The sequence below is a fragment of the Dasypus novemcinctus genome, chromosome 18 (assembly GCF_030445035.2).
Source record: "Dasypus novemcinctus isolate mDasNov1 chromosome 18, mDasNov1.1.hap2, whole genome shotgun sequence".
Classification (NCBI taxonomy): domain Eukaryota; kingdom Metazoa; phylum Chordata; class Mammalia; order Cingulata; family Dasypodidae; genus Dasypus; species Dasypus novemcinctus.
In genome coordinates, this window is record NC_080690.1 from 20,406,362 (window position 1) to 20,426,509 (window position 20,148).

The 20,148-nt window shown below is 33.5% G+C and overlaps 1 protein-coding gene across 17 annotated transcripts in view; it reads right to left on the reverse strand.

The window, feature by feature from the left end:
* Nucleotides 1-20,148, reverse strand: part of NFAT5 (nuclear factor of activated T cells 5) — a 123,747-nt gene that overhangs the window by 46,918 nt on the left and 56,681 nt on the right. For all 17 annotated transcript variants that reach the window (XM_058279777.2, XM_058279784.2, XM_071209101.1 and 14 more), the window contains one exon: nucleotides 16,636-16,761. In XM_058279777.2, coding sequence (XP_058135760.1) covers nucleotides 16,636-16,761 — 126 coding nt within the window. The remainder of the gene's footprint in view (nucleotides 1-16,635; nucleotides 16,762-20,148) is intronic.

Genomic DNA, 20,148 nt, shown 5'->3' on the forward strand with positions numbered 1-20,148 from the left:
TAAAGGACTGATTACTAGAGGAATTTCTTTTATAAAGTATTAATACTTGCTTACATACTCAGCAATTGGTTGGTTATCAATGTTTTTAAAAGGCTTGCTTGATTATGACTATTAAGGGAATTTTTCTAATATGAGTAACAGTAAATTTTATTGCTGAAATCTAAAACAAACAAATAATAACAAAAAACAAACAAAAAAAAAGAGTTGAGCAGGAAAATCTCGGGACAGCATCAGAATTAGTTTCTATAAAAAGGACTTCCATAAAACCATTTATCAAATCTATTGTGCCCAGCAAAAAAATATTAAAATAATCTTTTCAAAATGTGTGGCAATGGTAGAACAGCTCATTGAAAATAATACTTTGGTTATTAGCATAACTGTAGAGGCATACTAGTATTGTTAAGGTTGGAGGTTATTATTCCTAAAATTTTAGAAGAACCATTTTATTTTGTACAAGATATAGGTTTATAATACATACAAAAAATTAAAAATAGATAACATGAGACAGACTAATAAAGGTTATATTTAAATCTAAAACTAATTTTTATCTATAGCCAAGTATGTCAGTTTTAAAGTGGGTATGATAAAACCTAAAACTGTAATTTCCAGTTACTGGAATTGCAACATTCATATCAATTATAATGTAAAGACTGAAATGTAAGAACATCAATGTTTAAATAACCAAAAGCCAAGTACCACAGATCTGATTTTTAATTGGAAAATAAAAGTGTCAAAACACTAATATTATTTGAAAGAACTACATATACTCATAATTTTTAACTGCTGTCAAGGTTGAAAAGCACACTAATATTAGCCACCAATAAGGTGATCTACATAATGCCATGTGGAAAGATTTTCCCCCGCTATGTAAGTCAAAGAACCTCAAGCAATCAGATGATACCAGTTCCATTTTCCAGTTTGTATCCTTGACAAATGCAGTAGCTGAAATTGGAAAATTCAGTCACTTTAAACTGCATTCCAATTTAAAGAAAAATTTGTCAATTTTGTATCATGCATTAATGCAATGTTTTCTTAGTAAATAAATATTTTTAAAGATTTGAAAAAACTACAAAATCTAAATGCTAATGTCAGTGACAGTTTAGGAGCTGATTTGTAGCCACTTTGGGTTTAAATATAAATGTTTTCCTTCTTTTTTGAAAAGTACTGAAGAATTCATTTTAGAAAAAATAGACAAGGTATTATGCCTAACATTCCTCCACCTGTTCCAACTATTGGCAAAAAGGAAACTAAATTTGTGTGTGTATGAGCCTATGTTCCTCATTTGCACAGAAATACAAGTATGCAGCATGCAGTATTTGTAGTGGAACACGCATAGCATGCAGTATGAATGCTGTGAACTTGTATTTCTATAAAGCACTCCCCCCCACCACTTTGAATCTAAGTACCATGCATTTGAGAATGCAGAATATAAATATCTCAGGGATCCCTGTCCATGACAGATGCAAAGTACAGGTGAAAAGCAATCATGAACTCAAAAAGCAAATTATGTGGGATTTATGAAGTTAATATGCAAGATATAACCTAGCATTTTTCTTTGAGGTAAATATAATTTTATCTTGCAAATCTTAGCAGAACAAACATCATTATAAAACCCAATTGATATAATAATCACACATAAATGTCTGTTCTGGGACAGGTATGCCAAACTGTGATATTATACCCTACATAAATTAAAATATTCTATACATTTTCTTTGGACACCTAACACACAATTGTTGCATTTTTACCTGCAGTTTCCTGGATATACTTATTAAATAAAAAAGTTCATTAGCACAGAACTATGAAACTGAAAACATAAACTCTGTCAAAGACAGCAGCAAGCATCCTGTGAGAAACACTACTTTTTTAAAGCCTATCTTAGTATGGTCCTTAAATTATAAAGATACTACTCATTTTAAGAGTGAAACAGATGAGGTAATTTTTAAAACTATCAAACTTCTTATAATGGTATCACTGTTGATTTGATGATGATAATGATACTAGTGTATAAAATCTTTCATATAAAGATCTTACATTCTGGTTAGCAAGAGATCACCTAACTGCACTAATAATGCCATGTGAGTGGTAAAGTAGAGGATAAAAACTGTAGGCCCCTTGAAAGCATGGACAAAATCTTTCTCATCTTAGCTCTTCCCAACACCTATCATAATGCCTTGTGTGTAGTGAAAATTTAAAAATTTTTAAATAAATTGATTTATAGGGAGCCAAGATTTGATATGTGTGCCATATCATATTAAAGTTAAATTGCCAAATAAATATATCAATGGTCCTTAATGGGGACACCAAGTTTAAAAAAAAAAAAGTATTTACCACTCAGAGAGTTTGGACTATATATTACTACAACAGCATTGCCTGATATAGAGAAAATACTAAGGGTTTGCAGATAACTATTTGTTATTTCTACAAAGTGTCTTTTAATTTTTTTTTCTTAAAACTTCAAATAAGTCAAATTACCTACTTGTGTATTTATCCATAAATTTACTAAGAATAAAAAACTTTAATATTATGCAATTAAAAATAAATACATAAAAGTAGTAATATCAAGAATATTTTACATTTCTAAACACTAATTTGTCATTTTGAAACATTCCCAGAAAAGCACGAGAGAATATTCCTGGGAATATTATAAAGTACTTAAAATATATATCAGGACCTTTCAGTCACTATTTCATTAAATAAAACATCATGAAACAGCATAACTGACATTCTATAGAATTGAAGTACTAATATAATCCTGCCCTATCTATAAAGTCATTTTTTTTAAAGTCATTTTTATTTAAAAGTTCTTACAAGCAAAATGTGTTACGTATCCTCCCACATACTGCTTTTTTTTTTTGGTTCTCAGTTTCCATTTTTACTTGTTTTCTCTTAAGAATATAAAGATTATGTTTAATTGCTACATATTAAAAATACAGAAACTAATGTAAACATGTTTTAACAAATGCTTTGAATTTCTTCACTGAGCAGTATAGTTATAATTTATTTCTATTTTATAATTTTATTTGTTCCTTAAATCCTTCACCAATTTCTTCATAAAGCTGGAAGTTATCCCTTTTCCTTAAAATTATTCTCTTGTCTAAGTTACATGCAAACACATTTTTTATATTTTTTTAATTGCAAACACATTTTTATTTATTTATTTTTAATGAAAGAATTATCTTTGAGGCTAGCCTAATATACACAGAGGAATTTTATTTTTCTATAGCATTTTCTGTGACCACGAGAGCACAATAAACAAAAGGGAAAACTGAGACAATTCTAATTTATTAATGCAAATTTAGACTTTCAAAAGAACAGATTAAGTCTAAAGTTCTAAAATTAATGCTAAAATTTTTAAGTGAAGGACGTATCACCACCTATAGTTGTCTATATCCACATCTAATAATTCCACTATTGGCAGTAGCCAATTACTGGGGACCAAATTCCAGGAATGATGGTGAACGTGAATCATATACATGATTTCTTCTTAGAATATATGGAATCATTAAGGTTCACTATGAATATCCAATGGAGTTGAGATTAAAAAAAGAGAGGCAGATAATAAATGCATGGAATAGATATTACAGAATTTACAAGTATTATTTATGTGATGAGAAAGATGAAAATAGCTTTTAAAGGGTATCATATATAAAAACCAATATTGATTTTATGTACTCCTTGTTTAAACTGTATTTTAAAATAAAGAATTATTAGCTCTAGATTTGTCAATTAGAAATTATTTTAACTTCCGTATTATTTTAATGTTTAAAAGGGATGCTACTTTACATGGAACTAACCAAACTTTTAAAGGAAAGCTTTGAAATTAGAAACATTCATTAAAGTCCTCAAAAGAAACAAATACCTTTCATGGATTCAAAATATATGACAAATGATATTTAACTAAGAGTCCAAAGTCAAAATTTGATGCCTTGCATTTAAATATGTCCATATATTTTATAATTTTTCAACATCAGTGAAAGATCACTTGAGTTTCCTAAAAAGGCCATTAAAACAAAAGCCATAAAATTTTGCAAGTGTGCTAAGTGAACCAATAGTGGAACGGAGAAGGAGTAAACTATAGTCTGTTTAGAAAATAACCATAAAAAAATAACACAAGATGTTTGGAAACACTTTCTGGTTTAATATATACATTGCTCAACCTTAGTGATTCTTTTAAATAATACATTTTTCTTACCGGCAACAATGACTTCAAATCTAAACATCTTTCTGATAAAAGTTATTATATATAAGGACATATTTTCAGATCAGAGAAGAAAGATATTCAGAGAAAAAAATTATAAGGCCAAGAATCATGTTGCCAAGAGATTGAAATATCTAGAACACACAAAGTGGCTGCAAACCTGCTTCGTTAACACCTTACATGCCAACCTTGGTTTTCTACTTTTCCTCTTCTTCTTAGAAAATTAATGTAAAGTATAAAACTTCACAAAAAGATTTAGTTTCAATCAGTATCAATCCACTATTTAGGAAAAAAAAAAAGGAAGGAAGGAGGGAAGGAAGGAAGAGAGGGAGAGGGAGGGAGGGAGGGAAGGAGGGAGGGAGGAAGACAGACTTATGAAGAAGTCTGAAAATGAGACCGACCTATACCCTGGGTGAGATTGGATGGGTTAAGTGTCTCTGGCACTATTTGTCTTCACTATTGACAGACACTCTCACACAACCCACCACACGATGCCTGTCTCTGAATGGCGAAGCTAGAATGCAAGTTAAGTGCATTAATAGAAAAAACAGCTAGCATCCCAGCATACAAAATAAGCAATCCAGATTACTTTACAAAAAAAAAGTAGGGTTGATCATTAAATTTACATGTTTAAAACAGTTTCAGTTTCCCAATTGTACTTTTTCCACCCAGCATAAGTTTACATGCTATAATAAGCAATGTTTCAAAACAAACCTTTAAAAATTAATTAGCATCCAAATAAATGCATGTGGGGAAATTCCTTATCCAAAATATTTAACTCATATTCACCAATTTGTTCTCCTATTTACTGATGCAATCTAATCCATAAACCAGAATGTTCTCCATTCTTTGGTGTTTTTAGAAATTGCCCTCACCCAAATTCCTTTAAGAGTGGAACAAGATATATTCTGACTAATACGCTCAAGCTGTAAGAAATATCTATATTTTAGCAGCAAAAGGATTTTTTCATTTATCAGGTCACCTCCCTATACTTCCTCATTTCCTCCTCAAAAAAGTTACCAGTTCATATTTTTTAATTAGATATACTATTGTATATAGAATTTCTGATCCTAGAGGCTATATTTTAAAAAATGATTAGCACTACTACCGAAACTGAAAAGTGGGTTATTGACTTATGGGAGTCTATCAAACAAATTGCCATTCAAGGTTCTAATGTTATAAAATACTCTAATGTTTAATCTTAATTCTTCTAAAATACTCACACCTTATGAGAGTACCATGAATATACATAATCACAGAATAATTATTAAGAAATGTTTCTAGAAAAATAAAATGCTAACAAAATTCTTAAGTGTCCTGATACCTAACAAGCAACATCTTAAGTACGCCATTTGCCCTATCCAAGTCAAAGTATCTAAGTACATATACTAGATACAAAAATAATTTGGTTTTTAAATATTTTCCTATTAGAAGAGAAAGATGCTTTCTTTCTATCATCCTGCTATTTAAGAACCACTGGGTACATCACTGATCAATATTTAAGTGAAGTGACTAAAGTCCTGATAGACTCCTCTACCTCAAATAATTTAAACACAAAAATAAATAATTATACTAGCTGATAACTACATTTACTAAACTGCCAAAGATCCCACTCAAAAGGTAATCTTACTTTAAGATAAAAACAGAATTATTATACATTAAAGAATTGGAGGGAAAAACAGCCTGATGGATGCTATTTGGAGTAATATCAATGCTTTATCTATCATACACTATATTTTTAATATAGTTTAGGTTAATTCATAAAGGTATCACCACTACCTTTATGACACAAAATAGTATTTGTGCCATTGAAATCCTCTGATTTAATTAATCAAGTTTTATATCTGGGTCTGGATTGTGGTGCTGGGCCATGTGCACAAGGAGTGCCGTGCCACGCAGGGGTGTTCCCCACGTAGAGGAGCCCCAAGCGCAAGGAGTGTGCCCCGTAGGAGAGCCTCCCAGCGCGAAAGAAAGTGCAGCCTGCCCAGGAATGGTGCCACCCACATGGAGAGCTGACACAACAAGATGATGCAACAAAAAGAAACACAGAGTCCCGTGCCGCTGACAACAACAGAAGTGGACAAAGAACATGCAGCAAATAGACACAGAGAACAGACAACCGGGGGGTGGGGGAAAAGGGAGAGAAATAAATAAAATAAATAAATCTTAAAAAAAAAAAAGAAAAAAAAAGAAAAGAAAAGAAAATGTATTACTTAAAAAAAAAGCATACTAAACACAATTGTATACAAAATAAATTGTTTCAGTAGTAGACAGTCACAAATTGCTCTATTGAGGGGTTTCGTTTGTTTGTTTTTATTTTTTTGTGTGAGGTACTAGGGCCAGGGATTAAACCTGGGACCTTGTATGTAGGGGCTGGCGCTCAACCACCAAGCCACTGGCTTCTCTGAGTTGTTGTTTTTTTTTGCTTGTTGTTTGTTTTTGTTTTTTTCAGGAGGCACCAAGAACTGAACCTGGGACCTCCCATGTGGGAGGCAGGAGCTCAACCATTTGAAACACATTTGCTCCCCCACTACTGAGTTTTTTGTGTTTTTTTTCCTACTAAGTTTTGATAATCGGGCGTTTGATAATAGAGCATGCAATTTTATCACTCTTGTTAAAAAAAAAAAAAAGAAGTACAAAGAGAATTTTAGAATGAACTCAACTTTACAGAAATACAATTTCTTTGAAAACTGTCTATTCTTCCTATAACTCATTAGTCTCTCAAAGTTCATTTTATATACAAGCGATCCACAAGTGTCAAAGTGAGAAAATAAAAGAGTCAGAACATAAATCCCATGGCCGTTGTGTGGCTATATCTTGACTGATAAGCCAAATTTCAAAATAAGGCCAAAAATAGAATGGGTAAGAATGTAAAGAAAAGAAAAATCAGAGTAAGGTTAAAAAATTGATTTTTTATAAAAACACAAGCTATGTTTTCTAAAAAAGTTAGTAATAGGGAAGTGGATGTGGCTCAAGCAATTGAGCTCCCACTTACCACACGGGAGGTCTGGGTTTGGTTTCGGGTGCCTCCTGGAGAACACAAGCAAGACAGCGAGCTGGTACAACAAGATGATGTAACAAAGGAGATACAAAGAGGAAACACAATAAGAAAGACAACAAAGCAGAGAGTGGAGGTGGTTCAAGTGATTGAGTGCCTCTCTCTCATATGGGAGGTCCCAGGTTCAGTTCCTGGTGCCTCCTAAAAAGAAGATGAGCAGACACAGAGAGCACACAGTGAATAGATGCAGACAGCGAGCACAAACAAGGCAGTGGGGAGGGGAATAAAGAAATTTTTAAAAATATTAGTAATAAATGAAAGAAGAAACATAAAGCAAAGGAAGATCCATATTTATTGAGCAATCCTCGATTGTTAGGCAATGTTAGGTATTTTATATATTTATCTTCATAATAACTTTAAGAGGAAGTTGGTATTATTAGCCAATTACAGGAGAAATTGTATTAGAAATTTATTTAACTTCCTCAATATTATGTCTATAATATAATAATATGACAGCAATTAACATTCAAATTAGGTCTTTATTATTCCAAAGTCCATTATAATTTAATTTCATATTTCATAGGTGGCAAAAGTAGATTAAACTATATGTGTGTACATTAAAAAAGCTTTTTAAAAAAATCTAGATGGTGGCTGTATGGGCCTAGCATATTGTGGTGTGTTCTCATTCATTCCCTGACTTAATTTATTTGACAATACTGCCTAGTTATGAAGGAATATACTGAAGGATGAATTTTATATCGCTAAAAAAGTACTATGGGAAGCAGATGTGGCTCAAGTGACAAAGCTTCTGCTGAAAATATGGGAGGACATGGGTTCAATCCCTGGGGCCTCTGGTGAAAAAGAAGAGGAGAAAGCATGCCCACATGAATGCCCGTGTGGTAAGCAAATGCCTGCATGGTGAGCCAATGCTCTGCACAAATGAGTCATGCAGCAAGGTGATGGCACATCAAAAAAGAGTTACAAGGGGAGAGTCAAGATGAAGTGCAGCAGAATCCAGGAACTGAGATGGTGAAATTGACAGGGAAACTTTCTCCCCATCAAAGGTTTCCAGGATCGAATTCCACTGAATTCTAGAGGAGAGAAAATAAGAAGAGAAGACAATAGACAGAAAAACAGCAGGGCAGGAGGAGGGGAAGGGGAGAAAATAAATAAATCTTTAAAGAAAAAAAAATATTGCCAATGGATATACACTTGCATTTAGGGAGAAATGAAGTGAGATGCACCCTTACTTAGGCCAAAAACAAATTCATCAAGTATCTAATATATTCCACACATTTGTCACTTTTTAAGAGCATAGTTTATTGGGTATTTTAGACTTACTATTTTAATCATCTGCCATCTGGCATTTTATAAGTTATGAAATGTTTAAAACCAACATCCCCTACCCATATTTAACAAATGCTACCATTTTACTGTGCTTGATTCATTGTTTAAGGGGAAAAAATTACAGATGCAGTTAAAGCTTTTTTGCTTTACCCTACCCTAATCCTATTTTCCTTCTTCCTGTCCCAAGCTAGAATGTTTGTTATACAACTTTACTCATTTCACAAAACAACTAGTTGTATCAGTACTTTCTGCTTATATAATAAGTATTATTGGTGAGATTTTAAAAAACGAGCCCACTTATGTGCATAATCTTTAAGCAAAATTGTATAAACATAAAAATGAAATTGAGTATTTTATATATGTACCTGGGCTATGAATGAGAATCTATGACCAGTTTTAAAATGCTTCTCTGCGGGAAACGGATGTGGCTTAACCAACTGGACTCCCAACTACCATATAGGATGTCCAGGGTTCAATGCGTAGCGCCTCCTGGTAAGGGCGAGCTGGCCCATGCAGAGTGCTGGCCCACACGGAATGCTGCCCCATGCAGGAACACCACCAGCACAGGAAAGCCACGCCCTGCACAGGAGTGCCGGCTGATGTGGAGAGCTGGCGCAGGAAGATGATGCAACAAGAGACAGAGAGGAGAGAAAATAAGAAGACATGGCAAAACAGGGAGTTGAGGTGGCACAAGAGAGTAATTGTCTCTCTCCTACTCCAGAAGGTCCCGGGATCAGTTCCCAGAGCCACCTAATGAGAATACAAGCAGAGACAGAACACACAGTGAATGGACACAGAAAGCAGACACTGGGGGTATGAGGGGTGGGCGAAATAAAGAAAATAAATCTTGGGGGAAAAAATGCTGCTCTACAGATTCAGGTGACTAAAAAATGCCCTATTCTATCAGACATAGAATAAATCACAATGTTTATAAAGTTGTTGCTAATATTATTAAAATAACAATAATAAAGGGAAACAAAGCAATAATAGACCATGTTTCCTTTTTGTCAATGATAATTTCTAATATGAAATGGCCTGCTAAATTAGCAAATGTATCTGAATTGATAATTATGACCTAAATTTGCTTTAATAATGTAGACTTTAGCATAAATAATAAAGTAACAGATTAATTCTGTACACATATGTGCATGCATTTAGATTTATACAGCATTTCAATATAAGAGATAGAAGGAGGAATAGAGATTTTCAAACTTACTTGTAACATGTTTGTAACTAGGACTTGACTTTCTTTTGGAAGTGTTCTAGCTTTTGAGGAAAAGTGGGTATGGCCATATGGAATTACCAAGATCAACTAACAATTTTGGCTTACAACATCAATAACGTAGGTTGCATAGGTGAATTACCTTTCCAAGTAATGAACTTTATCTTTAATCTTGGGAACAGTATACTACACAAATGGCGAAAATTTGGAAATATGTTCTATCAATTAACTCGGGAGAGTGGACAAAGGCAAATTTGCTCTTTAGTCAAGTAAAGAATATCCAAATTACCTAACTATAAATACTTTCTAACACAAGTAAGTTAGAAGAAATTCAATGGGATAAGCAATTTGGTTATTGTGAATCACTTTTATTAAAATTAATATTCTGGGAAGTGCATGTGGCTCAAGCAATTGGACTCCTGTCTACCATATAGGAGGTCCAGGGTTAGATGCCCAGGGCCTGCTTGTGAAGGCAAGCTGGTCTGTGTGATGAGCTGGCCCATGCAGAGTGCTGGCCTGCACAGACTATGGCCCTGTGTAGGAGTGCTGCCCAGTGCAGGTGTGCTGGCCCATGCACAGTGCTGCCGCAGCAAGATGATGCAACAAAAAGAGACACAGAGGATAGATAATAAGAGAAGCGGCAGATCAGGGAGCTAAGGTGGCACAAGAAAATGATTGCCTTTCTCCCACTCCGGAAGGTCCCAGAATCAGTTCCCAGAGCCACCTAATGAGAATACAAGCAGACAGAAGAAAACACAGCGAATGGACACAAAGAGCAGACAACGGGACATAGGGGGAGAAGTAAATAAATAAATAAAGCCTTAAAAAAATTAACATTCTTCTAGAAATTACAGTCTCATCTTATAGATCTGAAACTTGCAGATGGGTAGGGCTATGAATTTTTCAACTCAATATCCTACATACTGCCTAGTCTAGGATCTTGTGTTTCCTTAACTGAAGTAATAACACCTAATTCTAAATTCCCTGGAGTAGAGTAGCAAAGAGTAAAAAATTTAGACTTCTGAGGAAAGAAGAGAGATGTCTTTGGTGGGAGGATTAAATAAGATAGGATTACATAAATTTGATGAAATTCATGTTGTCTAGCACAATTTCTATTGCATAGCGGGAACCCAAAAAAGATAACATATTCTTCATCTCATTTTGTGTACAGCCTTGTTCTAAAGGATAGGTTAGATATTCCTGATTTTTTTTCCCCAGAAATGCACTGTTCACTTTCAATGTTTCCAAATATTATTCCAAAGGGAATAATAAAATAACGGCTATTAATCTAAGAAGAGGGATTCATTAATTCCCTTCAAAAGACAAAATAACAATTTTTAGCCCAGCAAGAATGTATGACTTAATATTTAAATTGATTATGAAAATGCATTATTATTATAATCTGGAAAAAAATAAACTTCTTTTTAAAACTCCCAAGTATTTTATTAATATGATCAATCAATTTTGTTGGTGTTTTCATTTATTTGTTTTTCTTTGTTTCAATTAACTTTTATCCTACAGAAAGGTATTAAAAAGAGATACATTCTTAAAATAAAAATGAAAGAAATGTGGCTCCCAGGCATTTGAGATATTCAGATGCCATGATTATCTTGTATCTTTTACATTATTTTATTGTGGTAGACATTTTCCTATGATTTTAATTTCAGTGATTAAGGTGTCTGAAAGGAATTAAAGCATAGCTGTTCTTTGATTACAGGACAATAATATGGCTCTCTAAGTTTCTTCTCCTATAGCGTTGTAAACAACACTCAATCAAGTTCCTTCATTTGAGAGAATACCTGTTACATATTTGAAATTTATTCATTGCTGTGGCTTAGAATTCAATATTAAATTAAATAATGCTTTTCTAAAAGATTTTCCCAAAATACAAGTCTGTTATATGGATCACTTCATGTAAAGACATTAATTTAAATTACAGCCTTAAAAACCTACGATGATCCACCAAGGAGATATTCAACAGAATTTTTATTGTACATGCTGTATGAGTTTCATATTACATTACAACTGTTACAAAGTATATTACTGAATGAAAATATACTACTTCTGAAAAAGCACTAATATGTAATTATTGTAAGTAAAAATATGAAAACAATAAAAGGAATTACTGACGAGTTACTCTTAGAGGAGCTGAGATTCTCTGGCTGAATTATAAAATCTACAGTTTGAGAAAAAGACCTTGAATAAAAGGGGGAAATGGTAAAGACAAATGAGTTTATATGGCTAAGAGACTTCAAAATGAGTTGGGAGGTCATCAGAGGGGTTGCACTTACACACATCTCAGCAGGATCTCAGAGACAGCCAAAGTAGATACAACCCTAGGTAGTGATGCTCCTGAGGGCTATGGAGACACCCAGGTCCTATGGTCATGGCAGATGGCTCTGTAGTTCAGTGCCTTGTCAGTGGGCCCTGCTTTGGAATTTGTGCTCCTAAGTGTGATGGAGTTGGTCTCAGATGTGACTCCTCTACACATGCCTCTTCTGTCACTTTTACTGATCCTGTGGTTGGCACTGGGGTTGGTTATGCTCAGGAGACTTGAATCTCTGGATTGGCCATGTGCCAGCTAGGCCCTGAGCCTCAGCAGAGTTGCAACAGCAAGTCTCCAGTTTGTTGGACTTACCCAGGTCAGCTAACAAGGAGATAAGGATGGTCAACCACCACACCAAGGAACTGAGAGAATCAACAGTTGCAAGCAGGAGAATTCATCCATCAGCCTTGTGGGATCTAAAGCCCCTCTCAATTTAGAGGTGGAGTGGGCATCCCAGGGTCCTCAGAATGGAGGAATAAAATATGGATTAGAGTGGACTTACTGGTATTCTACTATAGAACTATTGTGACTCTAGCAATGGAAGAAATGATATCACTGATATGGTGATATTGGCCACAGGAGTTGCTGAAGGCAGGGAGAAGGAAAAAAGAGGTGTGATATGGGGGCAGTTTGGGGACTTGGAGTTGTCCTGAATGATATTGCAGGGACAGATGTAGGACATTGTATATCCTGCCATAACCCACTGAATGGAATGGATATGTAAACAATAATCCATGGTGTGTAGCAGTGCTCCAAAATGTATTTATCAAATGCAATGAATGCATCATACTAATGAAAGAAGTTGTTGATGTGGGAGGAGTGGGGTGTGTGGGTAATTCGGTATATGGAAACCTCTTATATTTTTTAATGTAACATTTCATGTGATCTATGTATCTTTAAAAAAATAAAATGGTGAAATGAGAAAATCTACAGTTTGATTAATTCATTGTTCAGCTCAAGAATTAGAATAAAAATTTCTGAAGAAATTAATATGAGATTTTTGCTTGAAACAGTCCCCTTAGCAAAATATCATATTTTGATGTAAACTAATAAATGTAAGCCATTTCCCAAAATAAAGAGAAAAAATAGTGTCACGGATAAAATGAGAAAATGATTTTATTTTTTAAAATGAAGATTAAAGTTTACTGCTCACTTCTGTAACAGATTTCACATTTTAAATAAATTAAGTCAATCTAAGGATAAAACTATCGATACTTAAGTAGATTAAAAACAATACCTGATTATATATATGTGACTACCTCAATAATGTTATAAAAAAAATTCTGGTGCAACTGTTGGTTTGCTTTAGTTTTCCTAAATAATATCTGCATTTTAGTTCTTTATAACCTATTATAAGATTCACCAAAAAACAAACAAACAGAAAGAATCCTTTCACAATTTACATCTCTTCTTGAACAATTCCTTACTTTGCAGAAAACATGCTATCAGTTCATTTGAATATTATTTTTGTTTCATGAAAATATTCTGTTTTAGCTAGTAAGATCCTATAATACTGTTCGGAAAACCTGTATTTCTAAAGCTCTTATTCATTTGCACATTGAATCACAAACTATAACTACCTTTCCACTGGGACAAAAACAGGAGCCTCAAGAATGTAGAAGAGGACATATTTCAAGCTAGTGATTCTCAACTATAACCTCCCAGATTCTTCCACTTGGCCCATGGAAAAAGTTGTGTCCCATGCCCAAACCTGGGACTCATAAGATAAAAAGATGTTATTGATAGGTGTGTGCTTAAAGTGTGAATAGTGTAGAGGTAGAAAAAGGGTTAACATTCTGGATTGTGGATTAGCAGCATCATAGTTATTCAGTTCCTTAGTATTACGCAGGAGAAAAATCTAGATTGGTGAATCTGAGAAACAGATTTGTAATAATTAAGTAACAAAGACTGTCCATGAACACCCATATGCCCAGACTCTAAATGTTAAATTGATTTAGAACTTGTGAAACACAAACCTTTATGGCAGAACTAGAAGTCTGTTCCCACCAGGCCCTCATACCTGATAGCAGCCAATCCGGCTCCTTCAAAACTCTGAAGAATTAACTACATTAAGAATAATCATTTTTATGCATTTCATATTTAAACAGCAAATGCTATAGATTAAAAAAAAAAAAACTCACAGAATTCTAATTTAATGTGTCTTTTCCTAGACATCTAATTTTTGTCCAAGAAAACAATGAGCAACTAGTAAGATATTCCAAATCTCTTTTTAACAGTTTTGTCACCAACGATATTAATATGACAAATAAAAATGTGACCCCCATTATATATAATTCCCCTATGATAATTATTTATAATTAAAACTCTCTTATCATAATGGAATATGGTAAAGAGGCTATTCTACCAAGAAGACATTAGAATCCTAGAATAGATTGTTATTGAAAATAAATTTATGTAAAAAAGGCATTACAAAAAACTTGGTTTTAGGAGCCTATGTGGCTCAGTGGTTGAGCACTGGCTTCCTACATCAAGGTCAGGAGTTCAATCCCCAGCCCTGGTACCTAGAAAAAAAAAATAACCAAACCAAAAAAAACATGCTTTTTAATAAAAAATAATACAAAAATTTTAAAAATTAAAATAAAAAATTTAAAACTTAGTTTTAGAGCTTAGAAATTTTCTGCATTTGAATATAAGGAAACTGTCAAGGTTACCTTCCTAATCTCTTTACCATCTTAACAACATTGAGATCATTTCAAAATCTCATAAGAATTTATTACTTCTAAGTTTATAATTCAGAATACCTCCTTTGGTTAAATATCTTATTTTTTTCATGATTTTTCAATTACTTTCCAACTCATAGCTTTCCATTTAAATTATCTGGAGAGGATTTTCTGAAATACATGATGGAGGTGCAGGGACTAATATTTCATTAGTGAACCCAAATTCAAGAACTTTCAATATTTCTATAAAAGTACTTCTAAAGTTGAGTTGGTATTATTTTAAAGTAAGTGTTGTTTTTTCCCCAAATCTAGCTAAAATTCCTTCAGTTTTTAAAAGGAACTGGATCTACTGTCAACAGATGCTAAAAAGCACAGAAGAAACAGACTTTTAGTTCTATACAAATTCAACATGTCTTTAAAAAAACAATCTCAAAAGATACAAAAGAAATCAGTTAGTCAATTTCTACCTGTGGATTTAAAGTGAAATATTTCATAGGAAATATTTTATTTCTTTCATATTACACTGATAAAATTTTTAACTAGATTTAAATCTCTCAATTCTAGAAAAAAAAAAAACGACACTTTTAGAACCTAGTGAATATCATGTGAAACCAGGTTCTTATCAATATGATTACTAAATAGTTCACTAATTCACAATTAAATCCACAGAATCTGTTAGAAAATGTCTGGCAACACATGAACAGTGAGCAGGGTTGATAAGTTTCTTTGCCATGTTTAAAGTTTTCCGGCCTTCAACCAAGAAGGCTAGATACTGCACATTACAGCTCAGGGGAAAGATTGGTACACAACGTTAATGGTACATAATTTAGTGCAATCAAGAAAAATATCCCAAGTTCTACTATAGTACCAATATCCTCATTTGAATCACAACCTTCCACTTCATTGCTCTCTTATTGAAACTATAAGAATTTACTGAAAAAAAAAATGTTCTGATTGATTTTAAGTTTGATTTTAAAAGATGAGAGGTATCAAATAAGGCAAGAAACCTCTAATTAGGAAGACAAATAAAACTTCAAAATACATTAAAAAAGTTTTCCTTTAATAAAGCAAACATAGCAGTCTATAAATTCAATTAAAAAAAGAATTACAGTTGGACCAACTAGTATTATAGAAAGTACTCATAGTAATTAGTCACTAGAGATTTTTTCTATTAGTTTTTCACTCTTTTATTCTAATTCAAAATAAAATTTTGAACCAATTTTATATAATTAAAAAGTTTATTATTTGAGAGCTTAGTAAAAATAAACATGGTAAATTTCAAACACTACTTTCTATACTTTTTCATTGCTATAAGAAAATATCTTTAAATAAATATCACATTCAAATCTTCCACTATTTTCTAACTGAATTTAAAATAAGTACAAAGTCATATATACTTTTAAATGTAGGGTAAAGGTTATAGTAACATGCTATAAACAGAAAAGATATTTGAGTGTTTGAGTCCTTTTGCAATTTATACAAAATAAAACATTTTTCACTGTGTGCAAGTTTTAAAAAATAGTTGTAAATTATAGTCTCAAATATGATTTTCTATCCATAGCTTGGTATTTAACCTTTATATGTGCAGTCAACAAAAACAGCTTTAAACTGGTTACCGTATTTGAAGACAAGGTCCATTCTAAGAGATGGTACTTATAGATGTACCAATATGAAATTTCAAGAAATAATTACATGAAGAAAATTATATTGAAAAATTTTAATGTTAAAAATATATATTTTTAAACCTCCTAAAACAAATCCTCAAATCACACTCTTTTTAGATATGAACTTTGTCAGCACTGTTCATGTTGGCCAGATAATAATCTAGTTTTCTTGAATAAAGTAAAATGAAATGCATACCAGCAGCAACTACAGCTGGAGGAGGCGAGCCTGCCTCACCACCACTTGTCTGACTCATTGATGCTACAGATGTTTCTCTAGATGGAGGTAACTGTAACTCCTTTGGGAGAAGATCATAGACAGATTCTGTTGGGGGTGGGGGAAAGAAAAATTTAAAAAGAGTGTCAGTCAACCACTTAAATACATGTGCACAAAATGACAATGTATGTCTTTTTTCTCACAGAGAACTATATTGTTCACAAAAATAAATGCCACATGATTAATGTTGTAAAGATTTTATTTTGTAAAAATGTTGCAAATATTTTTCTATTACTATATAATTTTATTGAAATGAAGAATGGATTTTCCATTAGTTCTGTCCCCTATTTTTCTTGGCTTTATTCCTTATGTTCAAAATATTTAATCACAAAACAGTTCCCAGAAAAAAAGTATTAAATATTGAAACAGGATAAAAATAGACAGAAAAAAATATCAAATAATTTAAAAATGGTCTAATATCTTTTTTTGTAGTAATAAGAGTATAACTTATCATCTTTACATATGAAAGATACTAATGTATATCATCTTTTTCTTTGATTTTTTTTAAAGATTTATTTTATTTATTTCTCTCCCCTTCCCCCCTCCCTGTTGTCTGCTCTTTGTGTCCACTGTGTCCGCTTGCATTCTTGTCACATGGATCAGGAAACTGTGTCACTTTTTTGCTGCGTTATCTCGCTGCGTCAGCTCTCCCTGTGTGTGGTACCACTCCTGGGCAGGCTGTGCTTTTATTGAGCGGGCTAGCTCTCCTTGCGGGGAGCAGTTCTTGCGCGTGGGGCTCCCCTACGTGGGGACACCCCTGCGTGGCATGGCACTCCTTGCGTGGGGCAGCACTGTGTGTGCACTAGCTTACCACACAGGTCAGGAGGTCCTGGGTATAGAACCCTGGGCCCTCCATATGGTAGGCAGATGCTCTAACAGTTGAGCCACAACCACTTCCCTATATCATCTTTAAATTGGCTTATTCATTTAGCCCATTAGCCTAGGTGCTTCCATCCAGTACCTGTTAGCAAATATTTAATTCAATGCTATCATAATATATTTTCCCTCCTAAAGAAGCTAAAATGAATGTTATGGTTCAAGGGAATATATCTTACTCTCTGAGGCATCTCCAACCTTGAAATGGCATGCACATAAGATACTCTTAAATCAGAAAGCATCAATACCTTCCTTTAGACTATGATTACTTTTCTATCCCAGATTAAAGAATACCATACCTTTTGAAGTATTTTATATAATATATAATATATAATTAAATTTATATCTACTACTTCAAAAAAAACCCACTTTCAAAAAGAACTGAACACAGATTAAAGGACTTGCCTAATATTCCAAGAACCCCAACATTCTAACAATTAAAGAGTACCATCTACATAAGTGATTAAAAACAAAGATAGCACTATAAGATACTTTATCCTTGTAAAAGACAATACTTTTAGTTAACTGATTACTGAATTCCTAAATACTTTGATCCTCCCAGCCTATCACTAAAGATGAAAAGAGAAAGGTCTCTATCTAAATACATTTATGCCAAGAAAATAAAATTATCCTAGTAATAGCCTAATCATTAACAGACTTCACTGGTCAATTCTGTTTACCACTTCTCCAATTATTAAAATAAATCAATCAATGCAAACAAAATACTGTTTTGTGGACTGAAACAACTGTGGACTCAAACACTCTACCATTCACAAAGAAGGGTGTAAAGTTGAGCCTAAAATGCAATGGTATAAAAGCAGTGTTGAAACAAGAAATAACAGAAGAAAAATTTTTTAAAAAGCGATGTTAATAAAAGTACATAGGAAAGTAACTGAATACAGAATTGGTTATATTACAATTCACGGTCTCCCCACCCCCAAATAAAAGCCACCTTAAAGCAAAGTAAAATATAAGGTCAAGTGGAAGATGTAGGAAGCATGGATTCACTCATTAAAAAACCTTTTTTTCCTGAGTAATTGCTCAGAGTATTTGGAAATTAAAGAAATCAGGCCTTCCAGAAGTTTTACCTTTGCTATCCAAGGGATGCAGTTAATATAGCTGATACTAGCATAAACTCTGATTTCAGACAGAAGTGGGCTGCTTTGTTACTTTAAAATTATAACCTCTCTAAGACTTAAGCCCCATTTCAACTCTTCTTTCACTCCAATATCTCAGTAGAGTTTCCCTCAAGCTGTAATTGTACAACCCGATCACATACACTGGCCTTTTTAAAAATGTTTCCCATCAGACATTGAAAGATTAAAAGGCATAGAAATTATACTACTAATACTACTTTCTTTAGTCTAAATATAATCTAAATTAAGCACTTTACAGTCTCCATTATCCAATGAAAGAACTCCTAAAAGCATAGGAATTTTAAATCCATGACAACTACACAGTCTTAATTAAGTGCTGGCTAGCTACCTCAGATTGCCGTAATATCTATTTTTCTTTTGTTGTCTTTTAAATTGGTTCAGATAGATAAGGAAGGAATGAAATTCTAGATTTATAAACAGAATATAAAGAAAGAGAATGGGAAACCCACAATGGAAAGGCAACTTCTTGAAGAAAGACTTCTTAGAAAACAAAAGTAAAAACTACTTCTAGATTTTAAAAAAGAGAATGGATATAAAGTTTCTTTTTGGAATTTTGAAAATGTTTTAAAATAAATTATGGTAATGGTTATACAAATCCGTAAATATATTAGCAATCATTCAATTATACACTTTAAATGGGTGAACTTTTTTGCGGGGGGGCTATTACCTTCAGAGCTATTACTGCTATGAACACACATGAACTTTATGGTATATAATTTAGATATCTTATAAAGTTGTTTCAAGAAAAGGAAGAGCCCCTTGAACTACTGGACTATTTGCTTATACAAAGGGTTTCAAATCAATACATCATTCTCATCTATACTTAAAAAAAGGAGGGAAGAGAGAAAGAGAAAGAGAACAAACGCAAGTAAGAATTGCACAAGAGAAAGCAAGATGTCTATCAATGTTCCTGATAAACTATATGGGCAAAAATACCTGTTCACATAGCTTCTATCTGTGAGAAGTGAAATTATGCAGAAGGCCTAGCTGTAGTCAAACTAATCTGCTTTTTGAAGGCACTTTTACTGGTGAATCAGGAAAATGCTGCACGTATAGTAATCCTAAATTCAGTAAAGTATCTGAAAAATCTTAAAAAGTTCTTGTGAATAAGATGAAGAAGGGAAACGGACTTGGCCCAGTGGTTAGGGCGTCCGTCTACCACATGGGAGGTCCACGGTTCAAACCCCGGGCCTCCTTGACCCGTGTGGAGCTGGCTCATGAGCAGTGCTGATGCGTGCAAGGAGTGCCCTGCCACGCAGGGGTGTCCCGCGCGTAGGGGAGCCCCACGCGCAAGGAGTGGGCCGGTAAGGAGAGCCGCCCAGCGCAAAAGAAAGTGCAGCCTGCCCAGGAATGGCGCCGCCCACACTTCCCGTGCAGCTGACGACAACAGAAGCGGACAAAG